General features: G+C 42.9%; 2 protein-coding genes across 19 annotated transcripts in view; one reads left to right on the forward strand and one right to left on the reverse strand.

Moving 5' to 3' along the window:
• Positions 1–23,873, forward strand: part of LOC145534726 (uncharacterized) — a 432,243-nt gene that overhangs the window by 41,580 nt on the left and 366,790 nt on the right. For 5 of the 17 annotated variants that reach the window (XR_014074911.1, XR_014074913.1, XR_014074915.1 and 2 more), the window contains exons 1-2: positions 16,689–16,815; positions 17,080–17,137. The exons of 5 other annotated variants lie outside the window; for them this stretch is intronic. The gene's annotated coding sequence lies outside the window, so the exon portion shown is untranslated. Of the gene's footprint in view, positions 1–16,675; positions 16,816–17,079; positions 17,138–23,873 lie in introns of those variants that run through there. 7 more of the 17 variants (XM_081562916.1, XM_081562917.1, XM_081562918.1 and 4 more) reach the window with 4 other exon arrangements.
• On the reverse strand, positions 180–16,650 carry LOC145534725 (uncharacterized). 2 transcript variants are annotated; one of them, XM_081562915.1, is made up of 3 exons: positions 16,470–16,650; positions 1,777–1,848; positions 180–1,597 (listed from the first exon to the last, which is right to left on the reverse strand). In XM_081562915.1, exon 3 carries the CDS (start codon positions 1,457–1,459, stop codon positions 977–979), a length of 483 nt encoding a protein of 160 aa, XP_081419041.1. In that variant the 5' UTR covers positions 1,460–1,597; positions 1,777–1,848; positions 16,470–16,650; the 3' UTR covers positions 180–976. The 2 variants fall into 2 exon arrangements, 1 of the variants encoding a protein (XP_081419041.1); XR_014074904.1 differs by lacking the exons at positions 180–1,597; positions 1,777–1,848 and adding an exon at positions 9,120–9,959 and having other exon boundaries at positions 16,470–16,616.

Below are 23,873 nucleotides of genomic sequence, written 5' to 3' on the forward strand. Positions count from 1 at the left end.
GCAAGAGGGTAGCTTTAAAGGAAGAAAAAAGAAAAAGATGCTTTTCCTAACCAACTTCCTAGTCATCCTCCGTCAGCAGCAGCTGTAGGAATCCCTTCTCTGCACAACGGCAAGGTGCTGTGGGGACGTTTAACACCTGGCCCCAGCTCCCCTGAAAGCATGGCCAGTATCAAACATCGTGGATCACAGAAATGTTTATGGTGGTTATGATACAGTGAGCCGGGGGAATGAAATATTTCCCACCCAGTAATATTTAATGGAAATGCTTTTGCTGACTTGATGATAAAGAATCTCTTCCTGGTGGTCAAAACCAAGGAATTAGGAACCTAAGATTTTACAGCTGGAAGAGAGATGGAACTCCCACTTCCCGCGCTTAAGGAATATGAATTGTGTTCAGAAATCTTCCCACACTCCCTGGTTAGTACATCCACTGACTTAGAAAGTCCCAGGGGCTCTGGAAGTTTCTGATGATGGATTATCTTTTTTTTTTTTCTTTCTCCCTTTCCCTCAGGGCTCCAGACATTTGGTGCTTAAGTGTCTACAATTTAACGTTTCACGTATCTTCCCTGGGCTGTCATATGTCTACCTATCCCGCCCAGGACATCTCCCTAAATAATCTCTGAGTGGAGAGGAACGATCCTCTCCTAGGAGATTTATCTGAGAAGGGAGGTGCGCGGGGCCGTTCGAATTCCGAGGCTCGGATTTCGTTCCGGGCAGGTCAGATGGTGCGGTCGGCGGGCCCGAGGGATGCGCGCAGCTGTCCCCGCAAGAGGCGCGGCGCACAGGTGCTCGGCCTCCCGCCCCCGAAGTCGCAGGGAAGCTGCCGCACCGACACGTGAGTCGCAGGCAGTTAAACCTCGGGTGTTTCGACCCTGGTGGATAGAAAAAAAAAAAGTCAACGGCACCCGGGGCGACTGTCGCGATTAAAGCCCCGGCCCCTCTGTCGCCAGCCCTCCGTCCAAACCGACGGAGAGCCTCAGATTGGCACCTCGCGGCCCAAGCCTCCCTCCGCGGGCTGCGTCTGCGCCATCTCCCCGCGCGGTCTGGACCGGCTCGGCGGCGGGGGCCGGGCGGGTTTCGCCGGCCGTGGGGGTCGGGGAGGGCGCGAGGGCGGACGCCCCTGACCCCGCCTGGCCGACGGTGACCGCAGCCCCGCGGGCCGCGGCGGGTGCGTCCCTCCCTGCGCCCCGCGCGCTCCCGGGGCGCCGGCCGAGCGCCACGCGGTCTTCGCGCAAGTCGGGCTCCGAGCGCGCTCCTCGCGGCCGCGGGCCGCCCCGCCCGGTTCCCGCCGCCGGCCTTGCCCCGCGGTGCCTCCGCCCGGGCGCTCCGTGCGGCTGCCTGGCCCGGCCTTGTCGCCGATCGCGCTGCGGCGCAACTCGGGGGGCACCCAGCAGGCGCCGGCTCCTCCGCTGGTCCAGCGCTTTCCGCGCGGTTCAGCCGCCTCCCACCCGGGAGACATCTCCAATTTGACAGGATCTTTGATCAACCGCAGCGTTTCCCCCAGGTGTTAGCTGCCTCAGTTTGTAACTTTTCTGCATTCCCTATGATTCCTTATTTTCTTTCCTCTTTAAGGTTGTGGATGGTTCAAAGTTTGGACCTGGCATGTTAAAAAAAAAAACAAAAACATGTTACTTACAGTTTTACAGGGGGATGCTGAGTGGGTTTTTAATTTACTGACAAAAATCGTTCCGCCGCATGACCCCAGGCTCTTCATTTTCCTCTCTGAATCTCAACTACTTCATCTATAAAGTAAAATTTAAATCATTTTTATCTCACCTGCCTTCAAGTAGAGGGTTGGTAAGATGACCTCGTGAAGGATCTTGCAGGGATCGCTAATGATTTTGCGATCTGTAGATTTGAAATGTAGGATTAGAAATATGTCATTTTCTTCTAAGCGGTGAGTAAAGAGCATTTTCTGTGCAGTTAAGTGTCAGAAGCAGGGGGTCTTTCTCTCTCCCTCTCACCAGTTGGGGCAACTAGGGCTCTCCACGCTCAATGTCAATGTCACAAACAAGGACTCGGGGAGTCAGACCTGAGGATGACAGGTCTGTCCTGCAAGGACTACAGGTTAGTCCTGTAAGATCCTTTGTGCCATTGATTCTCTCAGCTCATACTGTTAATAGAATAGTTAATTGTGTATTTTGTGTATTTTGAGTTTCTCCTTTCATGTTTTCAGTCCTGGAGGGAGGGAGACAGAGGGGGAGAGAAAGGCAACTAGTTCTCATCTTTAAAATACAAAAAAAAAGAAAAAGAAAAAAATCAATCCCGTTGATCAATGTGGAAAACCAAAGGCCCAAATCCCTTCCATTACCCTCCACTGTGATTAAAATTAAAGTCTTCTTAAAAAAAAAAAGTCATTTCAGATTGCAAGGAAGAGAATCTCTCTCTTTCTCTCAGCCTCTCCCACCTTCTTTGCCTCTTTCTCTCTCTTTTAAGGGAGACATAGGAGCAGCTTAGGGATGTTTTTTTAAGAGGCCACCTCTCACAGGCAGCTGAGACGACTGAACACTGACTTTAGGTGAGCCAGTATGAGGAATGTACTGCAGAGCCCTCGGAAAGAATCTAGACTGTTTTCACAGCATAAATCACCTGTGTGTTTGCATGACTGAATTATTTCCTATATGTTGTTCTGACCCACTCTTTCCCTGGGATGCCAGGGCGACCTTCTGTGAGAGGGGGAGGAAAAGAAGGAAGATGTGTGAGCTCCCCCTGGTGCTCGCCTGTATTCAGGCGGATTGAAAAGAATTGTCAGGAGCACCCGTCTACACAAGCGGAAGGAAAAGTCAATGATCTGGGTTATTTCTTTTTAAGTGGCCTGCTTCCTGGCTCACCAGCAGAACATTTCAGGTCAAGGTCTCCAGGCTTGGATTTTCTTGGATCTTTTATGTCACACTGTCCGTGTAGACCTGCCTTTATTAGATGATGTCATTTCTGTCAAGAGTTGGAAGAGGAATCCACGCCTTATCAGAGAACAGGTTGACAAAGCACAACTTGAAGTGGGAATTTGGCAGCTGCCCTGTGGGTGGGATGGCTCTTGGAATCAAATTGGATTACTTTTTGTCCAGGATTGTTCTCTTTTTGGATGAATAATTTTCACACACTAATTTTGTGTGTGTGTGTGCAAGTAGATATCACAAAGATATCATGGGGCTTTGGTGCAAACCACCTTGATCAGTAAGTCCTTTAATTCTGGACCATGTCTCTGATCCCAGTGAGGTCCTGTACTTTTAAGGACTTTTTAAGCACCTTTGGTCAGAGACCTCTGAGGGCTCTGGTTGCCAGTAAAGGCGGTGGAGGCAATTCCGTGCAGTCTACTGGATAAATGTGTCACAGTGGCCTTTGACAATTTGTCAACGTGTATTTAGTTAGTCCTGCATTTGGTTGACACTATGGGGAGTATAAGGCTTCCCTGTGGCTCAGATGGCAAAGAATCAACCTGCAATGCAGGATACCTGGGTTTGATCCCTGGGTTGGGAAGATCCCCTGGAGAAGGGAATGGCTGCCTACTCCGGTATTCTTGCCCGGAGAATTCCATGGACAGAGGAGCCTGGCGGGCTATAGTCCATGGGGTCACAAAGAATCAAACACGACTGAGTGGCTAACACTTCTACTTAGGGGGAGTATAAAAGATATAGGAATATAACCCCTACTGAGAACTGGTTAGATTAGCTGAGGGACAAACTTCGGTGTTCATGAAAATAGATTATTAAGATTCATTGACCTCATAAGTCAAGGCAGAGCTTTGGGTACATTTAGTTTTCTGTGTGTGATTCTGGCTGTGTGAGGGTTTTGTCAAGCCGAAAATGGGCCTGAAGACCCCAGGTCTCCTGACAGCTGCTGGGCTTCTCCTTTTCTCTGAACTTAATCACAGAGCCCTGAAGCCCACTCAGAAGACTGTGGCAAGCTTTCACTGATCTATCAATTCTTTATGATCTTAAATGCATTCTCCTCTCTGGCTTTTATTTCTCCCAACACACCAGGCTCACTCCCCTTTACTTCTTTGCTGGGTTCTTCCTCTGGTCTGTCTGCTTTCCTCCTCCCCACCTCCAAGCCATCAGTGCCTGCATTTAAAATAAAACTATTTATTTATATTTATTTATCTGGCTGTGCTGGTCTTAGTTGCAGCACTCAGGATCTTTAGATGCTGTATGCGAATGCTTAGTTTCAGCCTTTGGCATCTAGTTCCCCAGCCAGGGATTGAACTGGGGCCCCCTGAGTTGGGAGCACGGAGTCTTAGCCACTGGGCCTCCAGAGAAATTCCCAGTGTCTACTTCATAGTGAGGCGCACCGCTTTCCTGACAATTCTCACCTACACAAATTGCTCTCCTAACTCTCTCTGCACTTTTTGCTTGCACCCCGCAACGAGCTCTTCTTATGGACAGCCCCTTCCCCGATCTCCAAAACCTCCGTGTATATGTTACCTCTGGCCCTGAACCGGAAGCCTCCTGGAGGAGTAATGGCTTTTGTTTCTTCTGTATCATCACACTACCCAAGTGCGTCGATTTATTTAAGGAGTGCTCTGTTCAATGAGTAAATTGAAATAATAATCCTGAGGGATTTTTTTTAATCTCAAAAAATTCTTAAATCCCATGTCTCTTACATGAAAAATTGTCAAATTAAGGAGCCATTTCCAGGATTTTAATTTATGTATTAGTTGTGCTTTGCCTCCACCCCAGAAGGATTTAAGGTGGGCTTAAAATATTAGGAAAACTAGACAAGATTATTAATTCTGTCCTTGCAAGCTCTAAAATCGCATAGTTCTGGGTCCCAATTTAAACAATGGAGAAAAATTTTTTTTGAGGTAAAAGGTGCATTTTCTAATATCTCTCATTTTCATGTTAAGGGAAAAAAAAATCACAGATACAACATTTCAGAAATATTTTTGCGTCTTCTTTGCATAGCGCGCACACACACACATACACACTCACACGAGAACTGTACTGGCAGTGAACATGGGTTGTTTAAAGTATAGCTATTCAACTGTCATATAAAGTGAAATCTATATTTTCTCTCCCTATATGACTATATATTTAACATCTCTATGCGTATGTGTGTGCATACATATGTATATGTTATATACACACACTCCACATTATTATTTCAAGGGGGATTTTGCTCCTTCTGGCTACCAGCAATAACTAGTCAATATTTACACTCTTGAATATCGATGATGTCGTGCATACACAGAAAAGCTGTGGAAAACATCTCCATTTTCAAACAGAGTTTTAATTATTTGTAAAGACTTTGATGGTTCACTACCTAATGCCATGGATTGGTCCTCATAGTGTCAGGCGCACTGTCCAGACCCCCACAGTGTTATAAATACGCTTCTAAAGCCGGGTTGATTGATGTTTGGCATAAAATGCTATTCCTCTGAGCACATATATTCCTTCTGTTCACCATTTTCATAGAAAAATACCAGGGCTGATTTTTTATTCAAATCTCCAATTTATGCAGGGTTTAAACCACTAAATACCTAAAGCCTTTTTTCAGATCTTTTTTTTCCCCTTTTCTATTAGGTAGGTAACTAAATCTTTTACTTCAACACAAGTAAGAATTGGAGATTTAGCAGATTCCTGTGGGGGAGAGAAAGAGTTTATTAATTATATTGAGAATCAAATAATATGCTTCTTTGACACTAATGTTCCATCTTTCTCCACCCTGAGTACCCAGAGGGACAACTTTAAAGCCTTTATCAGGGTCTAGATTACCGCATTTATGGTTCCTTAGAAGAAGAAATTTAATGAATGGCATTCTGAGTTGAAGAGAGAATTTGAGATGTTTTAAGATTTAAGCTGCAACAGTGGAATGAGCTTTTTCCAAGTATGTTCCAGAGATTGTAACATAAAACATCACCCAAAAAGTACAATAATGTACATTTTCATGAGTTTTAATAAATTGTTAATACTGATGAAATGTAAATTTTTCCTTCATGACCCTTATCTGGATGTGACAGAGTCCTACAGAAACCTTTAAGTACCTGCTTAAAGCAATTTACAAGATATTGTAGATTCCCGGCACTAAAGAATGATTAGTGATCTTGTTAAAAATTTTTATATTGACAATATTAAACCAAGTTCCTTATCCAGATTGAGTTGGTTTTTGCTGATGTCTGTACTGGTACCTTTATCAAGAGTGCCCTTTTACTTTATAGGCTCTGTATTAGAAACAAATTTTACTTGATTACAGTTCTTCTCTTACTTGATGGACAGCATAATATTTACTGAGTGCTTATTACATACCAGACACTGCAATAGCTTCATTCCATTGATTATTACACTGGAATTTTTTAGCTATTATATAAGGAAGATACATGATTACCACTCTTCTGGTGGCTCAGAAGGTAAAGAACCTGCCTGCAATGCTGGAGACTTGGGTTCAGTCCCTGGGTTGGGAAGATCCCCTGGAGAAGGAAGTGGCTACCCACTCCAGTGTTCTTGCCTGGAGAATCCCATGGACAGAGGAGCCTGGAGGGCTACAGTCCATGGGGTGGCAAAGAGTCAGACATACTGAGTGACTAATCACTAAAAAATAAAGGATGAGAAAAGTTGAGGCATACAGAGTTAAAAGTGATTTTCCCAAAATTTCTTGCTGTCTTAATCTCTTTGGGTTGCTGTAACAAAATACCATAGACTGGATGGCTTGTAAACAACAGAAGTTTATTCCTCACAGTTCTAGAGGCCATGGAGTCCAAGATCAAGGCATTGACAGATTACGTGTCTAGTGAGAGCCCACATTCTGGTTTGCAAACAGTATTTCTGGTTGTAACCTCATGTGGTGGAATTTACAAGGAAGGGTACTGTCTCAGCTGCTTTTATAAGGGCACTAATCTCATTAGTAAGGGCTCCACCCTCATGACCTGTGCCCCTCCAAAGATCCTCACCTCCTGATGCCATCACATTGGAGTTAGGTTTCAACATATGAATTCTGGAACATCAGACCACAGCACCTGCTTTGTAAATAGTGAAGGTAGGGACTAAAGTGCAGTAGTACAACTCTGCTATCCACTGTCTTTAAAGGGCCAGTTAGTGGATCTTAGGCTTTGCAGGGCATACATTGTCTATCACAGCTACTCAAGTCTGCTGTTGCAGTGCAGAAGCAGTTCTAGATAAAATGTAAATGAATTGTGTGGCTCTGTTCCGATAAAGCTTTATTTGAAAAAAACAGGTGGTAGGCCAGATTTCTCCTATGCCTGTAATTTGCTGACTCCTGCACTGAGCTATTCTGCCAGCCTCCTCAGTGCAAAGAAAACCCACTAAGTGCAGCTAACTTGAGGTCTCCATACTGGGTGAATCCTCTGAGAAGGGAAAACCAGTGTAAACTAAGGGCCTTAGAAACTACCTCCAACCTTGGCACTTGACCCTAAACATCGTTGTTGGAGATTTTGGAAGGCTCCTCTTAGAATGTAATATACTAGTAGGAGTGGAGTCTTGAATTAACTCATGAGTCCCTATTATTGTTTCAGTGTGAATTAGAAATACTTAGCGTGAAGCTGGAGTCCATATATGCCTGGATTTCTAGTGTTCTGAGGGCTCCTTAGCCTTATTTACAAGACAGCCTTGCTTCATCTTCCAGGGATTATTGGAGCCCCAAATTACTCTTCCTGCAATCCTTGTTTTGTTTAATTGTACTTTTTTAGCATGTTCCCATGGGTCAGTCTAGGCTGATCTGGTGACTCACTGGTTTTCTAGACCACTTAAGACTGAAGCTGTGCCTTATACTTTCAACTAGTAGCCCAGGAACTAGGTCCTACCCACCAACTTGCCAGACACCTCTCTGAAATTCTATTTTCATCAGTTCCTAGACCATCTATTACTTCAGTTCATCCATGGCTGTGTGTTAGAAAGTAGATACTGTCCTTCCGGCCAGTGTGGGATTCATTGTCTTCCCCATCAGATCTGTATTCTGCAGGACATATTGAGCTTCTCAGTCACTCAGCTTATCACTGGCTGCCTCCCTACCCCATTGGGCAGACACAGGTCTAGTCCTGAGTCTTCTCAGTTGGCTCCATTTACTGGCAGGTTGTTGATTCATGTTTGGCCATGTGGCAGGAAAAACTACCTCCCTACTCTATAGCCTTGCCAAAAGTGAGACACTTCCTTTCTTTCATACTCAAAAGGTAAGTCATATGACCATAGAATATAGTTATTATAAGAGAGTTGCACAAGGATTTGGCCTTACATTTCTTGAAAGTAGCAAGATAATGGGAACACAGTCTTGGCCTGATTGGCAAAATGACAGATGCAACTGGGTGAAAGAAAAATCAAAATGATAGCTGATGATTAAGAAGAGCTGAGATTAAACTTCAGATACCATGTGACTAAAGATGTTTTCTCTCCTCTTTGCACTCAAACATCTTTTATAAAACTCAATTTTTATCATTAATCTTAGTGATGATTTTTGTATTAAAGAGCTAAGTGGAATTTTTAACTAAGAGGAAAATTCTCTGGTGTTGGATTTAATCCTTGAAATCAATCAACAAGTCATTTAAAGTCCTTTAAATCATCACAAGATGAAAGGCCTCTTTGGATTTAAAGCCAAAGAAGTAATCCCCTGTCTCGGGGGTGACTGAAAGAATGATTGTGAGCAGTGATCCCTGCTCTTAAGTAGATTATAGTGTCATTGCCAAGATAAAATGAAGACGTAAGAGACCATTAGACCAACTAAACAATATGGCACTTCTAGTCTGTAAGCTTAGAGTAGACAAAGACGATGGAGCATCAGAGTAAGTGCTGTGCAGAGAAGGTCGGGTTTGAGGTGTGTGTGTGTGGGAAGTTACTTCAGTCATGTCCGACTCTTTGCAACCCCATGGACTGTAGCCTGCCAGGCTCCTGTGTCCATGGGATTCTCCAGGCAAGAGTATTGGAGTGGGTTGCATGCCTTCCTCCAGGGAATCTTCCCAAGCTAGGCATCGAACCTGTGTCTCCTGTGTCTTCTGTTTTGTAAGCAGATGCTTTACCTCTGAGCCACCGGATAAGCCCTGGGTTTAAGGTAGGTTTATATCAGGAAGCCACTGATGGTTTTATACCAGGGAACAAGTTGAATGTGAGTTCCTTGAGGTTAGAGGTGGCTAACTGTTTTTGCTAGCTGAAGTCTAGGTCACACATCATGGCACACAGCAGGTGCATAAAAATGTTTATTTAGTATAAAAATCAAATTTTAGTGGTGCAGATTATGTGTTGGAATCAGGAAAAAGATGATAATCTCTTTGATGACCAGAGGTATGCTAGATTATTTTTGCTAGCTAGTACCTATAATAGCTATCAGTACTGGGTAAGCTCTCAAAACATTTTCACTAAAATTGCAAATTAGTCTTGGACGTCAATAAGCAAGTTTTCAAACTCTTTTAATTATTTTAAAAAAAATGTGAGCTTTGAATTTAAGGCAAAGAAATAGATCCCATTTTTTGAGTGAAAACCGAGAAAGGATCTTAAGCTTAAGTTTCAAGGGAAGCAGCATGGTGGAAAATTTTAAGGGTAAGGCAGTCAGATCACATGACATCCCAGTCACATCACAGTGAGTAATATGGCCACACCAGTTGTTTGTACATGATTAACTGGGGGATCTTTGGTTAGGTCATTGTTCTGTGCCTCAGTTCTGTCACTTGAAACATAGGGATGAGGATGTATTTCCAGATGGGTGGTGGTGAGGGTTAGCATTTACAAACAGCAGCACAGACTCTGGTCCAGGGCGGGCCATTTCCTGATGTCCTTTCAGTGTCCTTTCTCCTCCTGCAGAGTTGAGTTAAATGAGAGCCTCGACTCAAGTGAAGTCATGGGGTCCTGAACGTCCTGGGCTACAAAGACTGGCGTGTCATTGGGTGACAAGGACGAGCGTCAGATGTCCCCCCATTGTGCAGGTCAGACCACAAGTTCTGAGCACGAGGGGACTGCACTGATGAGTACGGACAGGAAGACTCTGAGCACTGAGTGAGACTTGTGGGATATTCGTTGTTACAGCTCAGGAGGCAAAATGAAAAGAGGTGGTAGTCAAGAAAAAAAAAAACAACAATCAATTTATATGCAATGGAAGGCAAAAGCGTTGACCTTTGTTGGTTATTAGTAATATCTAAGTGCTTTTGGTGAACTTCCCTGGTGGCTCAGTTGGTAAAGAATCTGTCTGCAATGCAGGAGAACCCGGTTCGATTCCTGGGTCAGGAAGATTCCCTGGAGAAGGGATAGGCTACCCACTCCAGTATTCTCGGGCTTCCCTAGTGGCTCAGCTGGTAAAGAATCCACCTGCAATGCGGAATACCTGGGTTCGATCCCTGCATTGGGAAGATCCCCTGGAGATGGAAATGGCTACCCACTCCAGTATTCTGGCCTGGAGAATTCCATGGACTGTATAGTCCACGGGGTCACAAAGAGTAGGACACAACTGAGCAACTTTCACTTTCAAGTGCTTTTGATTTTTGTGAAATTATTTCATCATATGATCATTGATGGGTTAATAGAAAAAATGGATCCCAATGAAAGCTTTAAGTGAGTCAGCTGTATTCAGCTCAAAAGGAGTCCTTTTTCTTCTTGGTGTGAGCCAGGGGAGTGGGTCTGTTTGGTTAAGGAGAACAGTACTGGGAAAAATTGGGGCATGCTTTTTTTTCTGCAGTGGTGGAAGCGAGTTTACCCAAGAATTGAAAGTGAAGCCTCTGTCATGCCGTTGGAGATTTCTTAAGCCTTCATGTGGGGAACCTGTATAGTCCTGGGGACCATAGGAGCTGCCCTTCCACGCTGCCAGCTTGCTCTCATGGGCCACAGTGGATGTAACAGGAGACTGAAGTCTCCATGGAGGCTGCTGCCCCACCAGGCCTGCCTCTTCATTTCCGGCTTCTCCTTTTATTCCAATCGCCAGCCTTTCCTTGGGTGCCTCATGGTACCAAGTGAAGCGTCCTCGCCACAGCGCCTAAGACACTCGGGCGTACCGTATGTTGGTTTGTCCTTGGCTGGTGTGGCTTATGCTGGAGATGGTTGTTGGGCTCCTCCTAGTCCAGATGCCCTGGTGCAGTGCATGGGTACGTCAGGCCTGTTGAGCACCGCCCACATAGGATCCATCTGTTCATCTCTATGAACACCTCTTTCTTAAAAATGAAGCTGCTGAGTAATTTGCCCAGGCTTTGTGGACTAGCAGATAATAGATCCAAGATTAGAATACAGGTCTTCAGGCTCCAGGAATTTTTTTTCTGCAGACCATTGATCCTCAGATGGCGAAGCAACTTTCTCATCCCTCTGCCCCGACCTGAACGGCAGATCATAACTAGGGGGACGAGAGCATAGCTTGAAAAGTCATAGTTAGATCATTCTAAGTACCTATTGTTTTCATGATAAAACCGCCAAACAGAATTTTCTGTTGAGAATTTTCTCAGTTAGTGAGTAAACAAGTGTGGTGGGTGGTACTAGTACGCATGTGACACGGTGATTAGAGCTTCAGAGACACGAAGGGAAGTGAGAGCTGTCAAAGGTCCCTTGGATTTGCCGGCTAGAAAGGAATGGTGATCTTCAAGAGCCTTGTTTCAGTTCCACAGTGAATATGGAAGCTGGGTTGCAGGGATTAAGGAAAGAATGGGTAAGGAGAGAGGGCTGACAATGCATGCAGCATAGAAGTGGGACTATGGGAAGAAGTGGAAGGGGAACTTTTGGCAGGATCGAGGCACCGTCTCCTGCTAGACTGGATCAAAGGTTCAACTTCTGTGTCTTCCAACCGCGGTTCCTCTCTCTTATTTAAGGCAATATGTTACTTGGCAGTTTATGTTAAAAAGCTAGAGGGATTGTATTTTAATATATTAATATATTTAACACATTGAAGATGCTTCTCTGTCCCTGAGGTAAGTACATTTCTTCACTGGTTCTCTGAGGGTGCCGCCCCCATGCCGCCCCCGTCTCCTGCTCTCTGCAGCCCTTCCTCTCCTTGTCCCCCGCCACCCTCCCACGGAACTAGACAGCCAGACAGTGAATCACCCAAAACAAAGGCTTTACATACTTGAAAATCCTCCGGTCTTAGTGTAAGTCAGAAAGATTTGGATGCGTACTTGTTGAGCAAGTTTTTCTGTCTTCAGAGACTTAATCTAGTTCAGAACTTCGATTCTAGATTCCCAAGGGCAGGGCAGGGCAGGGCAGGGGGAGAAGGTACCAGAGAAACGGAGAGCAGGAGGTGAAGAAACCGCAGGTCTCCGCTGGGGCAGGAGCTCTCTGTCCCCCCACTCCACTGGGGGTCACAGAGGTCCACTCAGCACCCAGTGGTCCTCACTGCAGACCGGGGTGGGCCTCTTTGGGAACGTGCTGCTGCAGAGCTGGCTGGTATGTTCTCAAAATCCTTTCCAGGCCTCATGTGACTGATTATGAGCCTAGGTGGTGGGCCTCAAGTGGTGGTAACAAGCAGAGGGACCTCCTCCTCCTTTCCCGGAGCCGTTCGTTGGAACTGGATGGACATCTTCCACAAAATGGACATGTAGAGCGCACTGCCCTCAATGTAGGTGTTTATGACTCGTCTCCTGGTAAATCCTGGATGGCAAATATCGTCTCTCTCTCTCTCTTTTTTTTTTTACCTCTGCATACTTGATACGTGAAATAATTCTTGGCACAGAGCTTGATTCACACTTGTTGAATGAATAAATGAGTGAATGGCTGATTGATGAATAAAACAAGAGTAAAAACGTTTAGAAGTAGACATCAGAAGAAACCAGAGAGAGAGAGAAAGAGAGAGGAGAGATGGGTGTGTGTGTTAGTTGCTCAGTCCTGTCTGACTCTTTGAAGATGCTTAAAGAGGCAAGGATGATTATTTAAACAGAGCTGAGAGTGACTGGGAGAGGAAGGGTTACAGGTAAATCCAAGTTCTTTTGGAGCCTGATAAAAGGGATGAGATGATAAATGGTGAACCTCTGATATGTTGGGTTTAACATTTTTTTTTCTTTAATAGCCATAGGTAACACTAAACTTATCTTCTTCACAGTTCTATTTCTGGTCATAATGCGTGTCTAGTAGCATTGACAGTTAAGAATCATCAAGATGGTCTGCTAAGTCGCTTTAGTCGTGTCCGACTCTGTGCGACCCCATAGACAGCAGCCCACCAGGCTCTGCCGTCCCTGGGATTCTCCAGGCAAGAACATTGGAGTGGGTTGCCATTTCCTTCTCCAACAAGATGGTCTAAGAGTCTATAAAAGATAAAGTCATGGAGTCATTGTTTAAGTCTTTCCATATTCATATTTAGAAAAGCATGTTACTGTCATCCTCATATTATTATGTTTATCATCTGAGAACAGAATTTGCTGTAAGAGCATGTTCCAAATGCCAGGTATAATTGTGTGTTCTTAGCCTGGCAGGGTACAGTCCATAGGGTTGCAAAGAGTCAGACATGACTGAAGCGATGTAGCTCACAGATACTGGTAAAGAATCTGCCTGCAGTACAGGAGACCCAAGTATGATCCCTGGAGAAGGGAATGGCAGTCCACTGCAGTATTCTTCCCTGGTAAATCCCATTGACAGAGGAGCCTAGCAGGCTACGGATCATGGGGTCGCAAAGAGTCAAATACAACTGAGCGACTAACACACACACACACACCCCTTCAAGCAAGTTCACATTTATTCATTCACTAATTTTTCACTCTGGTTCATTCATTCACTTATTCAGAGGCATAAATTAAACCCTCAAAGAGATGCCTTGTGGGTACTGAAGATCGATAAAAAAGGAGTTTGCAGCCTAGCAGGGGAACCAAACACCTGAATGTATATTTAGGGGTCAGTGTGGCTATGTCAATGCTGACACACGAGACATAGCATTTCTAACCCCTTCCTACCCTCTCCTGAGCCATCTCAACCCAGGCCATTGGATTGACTGCCTCTTTTTCCACCGAGGCGGCCCTCGCCTGGGCCCTTCAATGGAACCTCAAACTCTAGGAAGGAGGGGAGCTCTGAAGCTCTCCTTGGTTTTTTTCCAGTCTCCTATGAGCTTCGATCTTGCCTCCGCCCCAGCAGCCATAGCTAGGCCCCGTTTTCTCCTCTGGCCTTTAGCGTATTACCGCGTGGTTCCAACAGCTGCCCCATCTACACCTCATCTCGCCATGGCCTTTGCACACACTTTGGACTAGCTGGCCCCCTTCCTTGGGGGCTGCTCTTGGCGTTGGGTCAGATCTTCTCCCTTCCTCCTGGAAGCTCCCCCATTTCATGTAGTATCTTGTTTCAAGGTCTGCCGGCAAGATTCAGGTCAAAGTCGGCTCAAGACAGCCCCTCCTGCCATGCCCCACCACAGGCCCCGAACGGCCATGATGCTTGTGAATACCTCTTCCGGCAGAAAAACTTCCCTTGGATGCTCTTCAGAAGGGAGGAAGGAATTCTTGCTTTTGCTGGGGCTAGCCCAGATCCTGGACCTACTATACGGCCATTTGCAGATTTCACCCTGAGAACTAAAGGAAGTCCAGTGGGATAAGATGCGACAAGGACTGATTCACTAAAGAAGCCGAAAGCTCTGTGCCCACTTCAAGGGAAAGTATAAAACTGTGGGTTCAATGACTTGATAGAATATATACATAGTGTTAGTGGATGAGTTGGAAAAGGAAATCAGTATTTCTCCATCTCTTATGTTAATCCCCAGATCACGTTAATAAATTCTGACATAGTAGACTTTCTGGTGTGAGAAGATATTACATTTGAAATTTGACAAGGTTTAAAAAAATGTTCTTTATATAATATCACCCCTTAATTTAACTAAGCTTTTTGGATGACTTTGTTGTTAAACTGATCTGTCAATTTGCCTCATAAGGTTGTATTTCTCTCTGCAAGAATAACTAAAATATATAGAGATATCACAGATAAGTGGGGGGAACCTTTCAAACTTTTATTTTGGAGAAAAATAGTCAGCTTTCTTGAAATCAGAGTATTCCAGTCTTCATTTCCAGCCTTCAAGTCTGTTAAAAAAATTCTACTATATACATATATATATTTTAAAGTAGGCAAAAATAACTTATTTATCATAAACAGAGTATCATTGAAAATGCAAATTTTTGAGCTGATAGAAAAAAGAATTGCAAATCATCAGTTTGTCAAACATCAACATCAGCTCAAACAAACCTAGGTTGACTTTTCAATAAGTTTCTGAAAGCTGGAGCAGTGGAAATTGCTAAAAGGGGAGGAGCCGGCAAAGATGCATTCCCAGTTTGGGATAGCGGGGATAACGGCATCTCACTGCTGAAACAAGCTTCACACGTTAGCCGGCAATCATTAGGTTGGTGACTTTCCTGATACCCAGGAGATGCTTGCTCGAGGAATAAATTTCTATGTTGAAGCATTTGACAAGCCTCAGTTCCTGATGTCTCACACTCAAGCCTTACTTTATAGTCACATCTGTTAGTTTAAAGCATTTTTAGTTTATTGAAGAAGGCTTCACAAAGAAAAAACAGATGATGAAAATCTCATCTGTCAAAACTGTTATTAAAACCAGTAACAGTGTGAAATTTTGTTTAAATTGAAAGCATCATTTATTTTTATCAAACATTTTATAAACAATCACATTTGAGAAAGATTTTAGGGGACCTGGAGAGCCCTCAACAAAACACAGCTCATTATGTTGCTTTGTTGCTCAGAGATAGACAGAGTCTGCTTTCCTTTAACTCGGGGAGAGACCACAGGGGTCAAGACATTACCGGAGCGGGGCTTGGCCGTCTCAAGGAGGGAGAGTGAGCAGGAAAGAAGATGTGCCCACATGGGGACTGGACACCTATGTCAGGTGGCAGACGTAGGGGCCACCTTCCTTGTCCTTTTCGGATGGATTAATTTGGAGCAACGTGGCCTGTGCCTCTGTCTCTGAGAGGGCTTAGACGAAGAAAGGAAAGGAAAGAAGAAAGGATATTCATGGAAAGAATGAGCAAAGCTTCCTTTCTTTTCTTCTGTGCAGACCGTTGATTTCATGCTCAGATCTGCTCCTAATATCAAAGGATGCTTTCACAGCCAGGAGGAGTCACAGCCAACCTCAAGATAGGGAACAAGACTAACATCAAGTCCATTTAGCTGAATCTTCATTCAATCCATATGTCTGGCAACGTGGAGACAAAACATCCGACACTTCGCTCTTGTGTAGACTCAGTCTTAAAATATACAAAAGATCCAGTTTCATGTTCTGAACTGTGTCTCATGCTTCTTTGGCTATTTGGAATTAGCAGCTTTGACAAAGAAATCATGTCTTAGGCAAAGTAGAACCGTGTCACTCTGAATGGTTTGTTCAAGGGGTGACCTTTCTCTCCTTTCTCCGACAATACTGTGCTTAATTTGGTCACACTTTGAGGTCTCTTCCTGGGAGCCAGCAAAGGTTTGTCAGGGGGCCTGGGGCGTATGAATGGAGGCTTACAGAGTGGGAAGGGCACTGCAGATCTTCAGCTTTCTATATCCATTCTTTTCTGAAGCCGACTATTCTAAGAACAGGTCTGGTTCTCCTTGGACATCACTCCATTCTTAAGCCCTCCTTCCATTTGTAAAAGAAAATCTTACCTCTTATTCATCAGGTACCTCACTGAAGAATGCAGCTCCAGGGCATAAAGACCCCCCACCCCCCAGCACTTTAAAGAAAAGGATTGTTGGGGTCTTGCCGTGCTGAGTTTCTTCAGTCATTTCCGAGTCTTTGGGACCCCATAGACTGCCGTGCGCCAGGCTCCTCTGTCCACGGGATTCTACAGACAAGAATGTTGGAGTGGGTTGCCGTGCCCACCCAGGGGTTGAACCCGTGACTCTTACATCTGCATCCACAGGCTGATTCTTTTAGCGCCACCTTGGAAGCCCGCTAAAACTGAGCCCTCCCTCTGTGTCCCAGTTGCCTGTTTTCCACATTTTCGAAGAGGTGAAAATTTCATGTTTACTTCCAAAATAGCAGTATTACATTTTCTGGAAATGAACACAGTATTAAGTTAGTGTTGCATTTTAGCTAAGTTAGTGTTTATATTTCTTGACCATTTATTCAGAGTTGCAGGAAAAAAAAATATTTTCATTAACTTTTGCCAGATGATTATATATTGTCAATCTCTATGTTAGACATAAACACAAATGTCTTGTTCACTGGTAAACTCTTTTCTGCTCATTTATTCTTGCCATGTGCTTATTACAGGAATGGCTTGGAAGTGTCACTCTTCAGAAAATTAACAACAGGAATTAATGCACCTTTTGTAAGCTCTGAATGTCCTGTGGCCCCAATCACTTTTTATTTTTTCCTCTGAATTCTGTATTATGATGTCCTCTGAACCTAATATCATTCTAGCCATAAATTATATTCATCCATGGAAATATAAGCTAATTGGGAGAAAAACTCTATTGTCATTAAAAGATTCATTTCCAATAAGAAGTTTATTTGTTACATTCAATAATTTTAAAATCAAAATGTAAGGATACAGTTACATTATTTGAGCAATTGTGGCTTACTAACTGTAATGATAATTAATTCAATCCAGAAAAAATTTTGGTAATTATCTGAGAGTTGGATCATAAGGAAGGCTGGATGCCAAAGAATTGATGTTTTCAAACTGTGGTGTTGGAGAAGACTCCTGAGAGTTCCTTGGAAGGCAAGGAGGTCAAACTAGTCAGTCCTAAAGGAAATCAGTCCTGAATATTCATTGGAAGGACGATTGCTGAAGGTGAAACTTCAGTACTTTGGCCACCTGATGCGAAGAACTGACTCATTGGAAAAGGCCCTGATGCTGGGCAAGACTGAAAGCAGCAAGAGAAGGGGACGACAGAGGATAAGATGGTTGGATGGCATCACCGACTCAGTGGACATGAGTTTGTGCAAACTCCAGGAGATGGTGAAGGACAGGGACGCCTGGCAAGCTGCAGTCCATGGGGTTGCAACCAAACAGCAACAACAATTTTTCTTTCACGAAACAAGAACAATTTAAACTTGTCATATTTATATGAAATATGTATTCATAAATACATATTCTTGTTGCAGAGAAGTATGAGTCAACGATCAGTAAAAGCCTTTCAAGCATCTTCATTAAGATACAATTCCATGAGAAATTAAATAAAATGGAAAAATAAAATCAAAGTGAAAATGATACCAACTTTCTGTTAAAGAAGAGTTTGTTCATACGGTGGTAGATAACATGAGGATGTGGGTCATTCAAGGGCTTGGTGGGAGCTGGATGGCATACTTCCACCCAGGAAATTGACCTGAGTTTATTAAAAGAGTTTACAAAAATATTGGCAGTATTATGTGAAACCTAACTGAGGGTGAAGGGGGACGGAGGAACCTAGTCCTAAGGGTGTAAAGTCAAGGAACAGTCACCAGTCAGCGAAAGTGACTTTATCTCAGGAAAGAGCTGCCCTGTAGTAGCTGTGGTCTTGGGTAGAAGACGGAACAGACCCATGTTCTAGAAGGATGGAAACCAGGAAAATAAAATGCCCTGACCTTACTCTTTTTCTATTGTCCAGTCTTTTGCCAGTGCCTCCCATTGGTCAAACCCAACACAAGTTGGGTTCTAACAATAGAAGTGATGACACACCTTAATCTTTCATTGTTAATGATATTATGATATTAGCTTTAGGTTTTGTGTGGATGTCTATCATCAGATCAAGGAGCTTATTTTTTTTCCTTTTCTTTTTTAAAAAATATTTATTTATGTTTATTTATTTATTTGACTGTGCCAGTCTTAGTTGCAACATGAGGGACTTTAGTTGCCACATGCAAACTCTTTAGTTGCAGCAGGTGGGATCTAGTTTCCCAACTAGAGATCAAACCTGGGTCCCCTGCTTTGGTAGCTTGGAGTCTGAGCTGCTGGACCACCGGGAGAGTTCCAAGGAACTTCTTTTGTATTTATAGTTTTTGAAAGTATTTGTCATGAATTTTGTGAAAAACTTAACTGCATCTACTGAAATAGCTATGTTTTCCTTTTTATCTTATTAAGAATAATATTGATTGATTATTATGTTGTAATATATAACATAATATATTACATAACCTTATATTTGTTTTTTAAAATTTTTTTATATATTTTTTAATTGGTGGAGAATGGCTTTACAGTTTTGTGTTGGCTTCTGCCTTACGGCAGCGTGAATCAGTCATAGTTCTATATATTTATTCCTCCTCTCCTGAGCCTTTCTCCACTCTCCGCCATCCCACACCTGTAGGTCTTCACAGAGCACCAGACTGGGCTCCCTGTGTTATTTAGCAACTTCCCACTATTTTACACACGATGGTGTATATATGTCAGTGCTACTTTCTCAATTTGTCCCACCCTCACCTTCCCACGCTGTGTCCACAAGTTCATTCTCTACGAGGTTCATCATATAATGCAACGATTTTACAATGATATATTTCTGTCCCCTATCACTTATCCTTCATGTTGTTGTTATCATACTTAGTATTTCTTCATTGTTATAAACCCCATCATGAGTTTTTGTTGTTTCTGCTTTAAAGTTTAAAAAAAAATTTTTTTTTTAAATCAGGAAAAAATAATTCTTTATATTTTCCAACAAATTTATCATTTTCATTGTGGGTGGTGGTGGTTTAGTTACTAAGTTGTGTCTGACTCTTGCGACCCCATGGACTGTAGCCTTCAGGCTCCTCTGTTCATGGGATTTTTTCCAGGCAAGAATACTGGAGTTGGTTGCCATGACCTCCTTCGGGAAATCTTCCTGACCCAAGGATTGAATCCATGTCTCTTGCATCTCCTGCATTAGCAGGTGGATTCTTTACCACTAGTGCCACCTGGGACACCCTTCTTGAGTCTTTACTGATAGTCAATGACATGTTTCCACTCTAACCAACGAGGGGAAAAATTAGCCCTGGCCCTTTGTAAGCACTGGGAATTTTTTAATCTTACAACTCCCTGGTAATTGTTTATTTCTTCACGTGTTGTTCCTCCCCCAAATTGTGGAGTTTTATCATATATACGAATGGTTAGCATTCAGCTAAAAGACTCAAGACACCTTTTCATATTTTTGGAGCCCTTTCTCTGTGTAGCTTTATTTTCTCTGATGTCCTCCCTTGAAAATTTTAGCTGATCTGTGACTCTGAACTCTGTCTCTTCAACTCAGCAACTCCATGAAGCTCTTCTTGAGCTTTCCCTCTCCGGACTTCAGGTTTACAAATTACTTCCAGGTGCCCACTCCAGTGTTCTTGAGCTTCCCTGGTGGCTCAGCTGATAAAGAATCCGCCTGCAATGCAGGAGACCTGGGTTCGATCCCTTGGTTGGGATGATCTCCTGGAGAAGGGAAAGGCTACCCACTCCAGTATTCTGGCCTGGAGAATTCTATGGACTGTATAGTCCATGGGATCTCAAAGAGTCAAACACGACTGAGTGACTTTCACGCTTTCCAGGTAGTTGAAAGACCCGCCTTATTTTCTCTCTCTCCCCAACCCCCACTCAGGGATCACAGTCCTGTGCTGCCACTTAGCTGATGTCTTAAGACAGCTGTCTCACATTTTCTTCAATTTTCTGGTTGTTTATGGCAGGACAATAAATCTGGACCCTCTTACTTTGTTATGATTGGAAGTTAAAAGTTCTGTGTCATCTTTGATTTTTTTTCTCTTACCTCCACATCTATGTTGTTTGTATTCCCTCCCAAGTCATATCATTGCAATTCCTCTCACCAGCCACCTCCTTCCTGTTGCTTCAGTCCACAGTTACTTTTTTCCTCAGTAACATTAAAAACCTTTACCTAGTCTTCCTACTTCTGGACTCCATCTCCCAATCCCGCCATCACTCCCTTTGCCAGAATGATCTTCTTGGAACTCTTCTCATTGTGATTTTTAAATCTCATTTAAAATCTTCAGTGACTCTACTGGGTAGCAGAGTAATTACAGTTTTTTTAATGTTGGTGTTAAAAGCCACTTTATGCTCTTCTCTTTTGCTTTTATCTGCCATTACTTCCCTTCGTTTACCTCTTTATATAACCTTTTATACGAGATTTTCTCATCCCTACATAGTAACATTCTTTCTATCTTTGTGATCAAGACAAAACTGAATGTCTTTCATGATGCCGTGCTGGATCTCATTTTATAAAGTATCCCCATCCTTCTCTGAATTCTTAGAGTAATTTGTTCATACCTCTCATGAAACTTTTGACTTTGTCCACCTCTGTCATAGTTCTTTATGACTTAGTGCTGCGGACATCAAGTATTGTTTACTCTGGTTCCCCCCGCTCCACCACCACCATTTTCTCTCTTTCAACAAACGATGAAAGTGAATTTCCTTGACTTAGTGCCAAATAAAGTGTTGCTGAAGATATTACTGCCTGATTTAACATCTTGTCATTGAAAAGTCCTCTTTCCTTCCAGTTGGCTTCTTTGACTCCAACTCTAGTGTTGACGTTTCAACTCAGATAAGATTGAAAACAAGCCTTATGTGGCATAGTCTGTGTTATCTCCATATTACCATTTGGTGTCACATGTCACGTATCACATCACTAATTTGATATGTTGTTCTTGTTTCCGCCTCTTTTGTGTCTTAAGTTTTGTCCGCTCCTATTGAGATGGATGAAACTGGAGCCCATTATACAGAGTGAAGTAAGCCAGAAAGAAAAACACCAATACAGTATACTAATGCATATATATGGAATTTGAAAGACGGTAACGATAACCCTGTATGCGAGACAGAATAAGAGACACAGATGCATAGAACAGTCTTATGGACTCTGAGGGAGAAGGTGAGGGTGGGACGTTCTGAGAGAATAGCATTGAAACATGTATATTATCATATGTGAAACGGAACACCATTCCAGGTTCGATGCATGAGACAAATGCTCAGGGCTGGGGCAATGGGATGACCCAGAGGGATGGGATGGAGAGGGAGGTGGGAGGGGGGTTCAGGATGGGGAACACATGTAAACCCACGGCTGATTCATGTCAATGCATGGCAAAAACCACTACAATATTGTAAAGTAATTAGCCCCCAACTAAAATAAATAAATTAAAAAAAAAAAAGTTGTGTCCACTCTTTTGTGACCCCCTGGACTGTAGCCCGCCAGGCCCTTCTGTCCATGGGATTTCCCAGGCAAGGATACTGGAGTGAGTTGCCATTTCCTTCTCTAGGGGACCTTCCTGACCCAGGGATTGAACTTGCATCTCCTACATTGCAAGTGGATTCTTTACCAACTGCGCCACCAGGGAAGCTCCTCCCTTACTTTTATTTATGTACATATTTATGCTTTGAGATGTGTGTATTTCTCACTAGATTGTCAGCTCTACACAAATAAGGCTTTTATTAGCCCTTTAGTACAGTGCTTTGTATATACAATTAGAAATAATATAATAGAATTATAAGAACTCTATTTTCTGAGACATGTATGCTTTCACACTTTGGTTTACTGAGTGAGCATGGACCATCACATATTAGCAATGTGATGTGTATATGAGTTTAGCTAGTGCTCAGTATGTGTGAAATTATATACAAAATTTGAATGTAAAAATGCTAAGGTCTCACTGACTGTTACCTGCTTCATGTTAGAAAATAATATCAGAATATTAGTTCTAATATGTATAGCCTACATCTGATAGAGATCCTTTAGTTTTTGTTTCTCCAATTAAAAGGATTCAATTTTCTCTAGAAAATGCTTGTTTCTCTCAACCTCATTATGAAAACATTTTCTGCATACTTTGCCTAAAATTACCTTGTTTTTCGTTTTAATTACACAACTCCAAATCACTTTTCCTCATTAGTATTTGATAATTATAAGCAAAGAAGCAAATATAAGAACAAGAAATACATGAGCAGTGCAGTCATGCATTTTCTCCTTCTCTCTGTTGATAGCACTGATAAAGTGTATTTAATTTCAATCTGCTGAATGACCACATTCATAATTCGTGTTCATTTCCATTTCAGAATTATTTCTTTCCAATTTGATTCAATATACATAATTTTTCCTTAAGCATACATGTCCACATTCCTTTAAACTTTTTTTGTCTAGGGAAGGAGGAAAGAAATTAACACTCATTTTGCATCTCCTTTTGACACAGCCTGTTTTTGGCACTAGACACATACTATCTCATTTGATTCTGTGTACAATCTTGGGAAGCTGGACTTATTATTCTTATTCTAAAGATGAAAAACTGATGGCTAGAAACCAACGTGCCCAAGATTGTTTAATTAGGAAATGGCAGAGCCAGAATTCAAATAAAACCATCCTCTTTTGGTTATTGGTTTTAATGATACTCTGTTGTTTATTTTCAAGCAAAGATTTTGCAAGAAATTCACAGGAATCTAAAAAGTTATGAACTAAAAAAAATTGATTTATCTAGTAGTGTGGGTGAAGTCCATGTGTTAAAGTGCTTCTCAGAACATTACACTTGAACGCTCTCCATGCTAGAGTTTCATGATGTCTCCAGATTTGCTGACATGTAAAGATAGACTTCAAAGGGAAGCATTCTGAAATCACATTGTGAAATTATTTCTATGTGGGCTCTTGATTTTTTTTTTTAAAGACAGTAATCAGTTCAGTCAGTTCAGTCACTCAGTTGTGTCCGACTCTTTGTGACCCCATGGACTGCAGCACGCCAGGCCTCCCTGTCCATCACCAACTCCCGGAGTCCACCCAAACTCTTGTCCATCGAGTCGGTGATGCCATCCAACCATCTCATCCTCTGTCATCCCCTTCTCCTCCCTCCTTCCATCTTTCCCAGCATCAGGGTCTTTTCAAATGAGTTAGTTCTCTGCATCAGGTGACCAAAGTATTGGAGTTTCAGCTTCAGTATCAGTCATTCCAATGACCATTCAGGACTGATTTCCTTTAGGATGGACTGGTTGGATCTCCTTGCAGTCCAAGAGACTCTCAAGTCTTCTCCAACACCACAGTTCAAAAGCATTAATTCTTCAGTGCTCAGCTTTCTTTATAGTCCAACTGTCACATCCACACATGACTACTGGAAAAAAAATAGCTTTGACTAGACAGACCTTTTTTGGCAAAGTA

Source organism: Giraffa tippelskirchi, chromosome 14, assembly GCF_054371585.1.
Source record: "Giraffa tippelskirchi isolate mGirTip1 chromosome 14, T2T-mGirTip1v1.2.pri, whole genome shotgun sequence".
In the NCBI taxonomy this organism is placed as follows: Eukaryota; Metazoa; Chordata; class Mammalia; order Artiodactyla; family Giraffidae; genus Giraffa; species Giraffa tippelskirchi.

Excerpts from the sequence above, each read along its gene's own strand:
- LOC145534725 (XM_081562915.1), bottom strand. The coding sequence starts at position 1,459 with ATGTCTCCCGGGTGGGAGGCGGCTGAACCGCGCGGAAAGCGCTGGACC.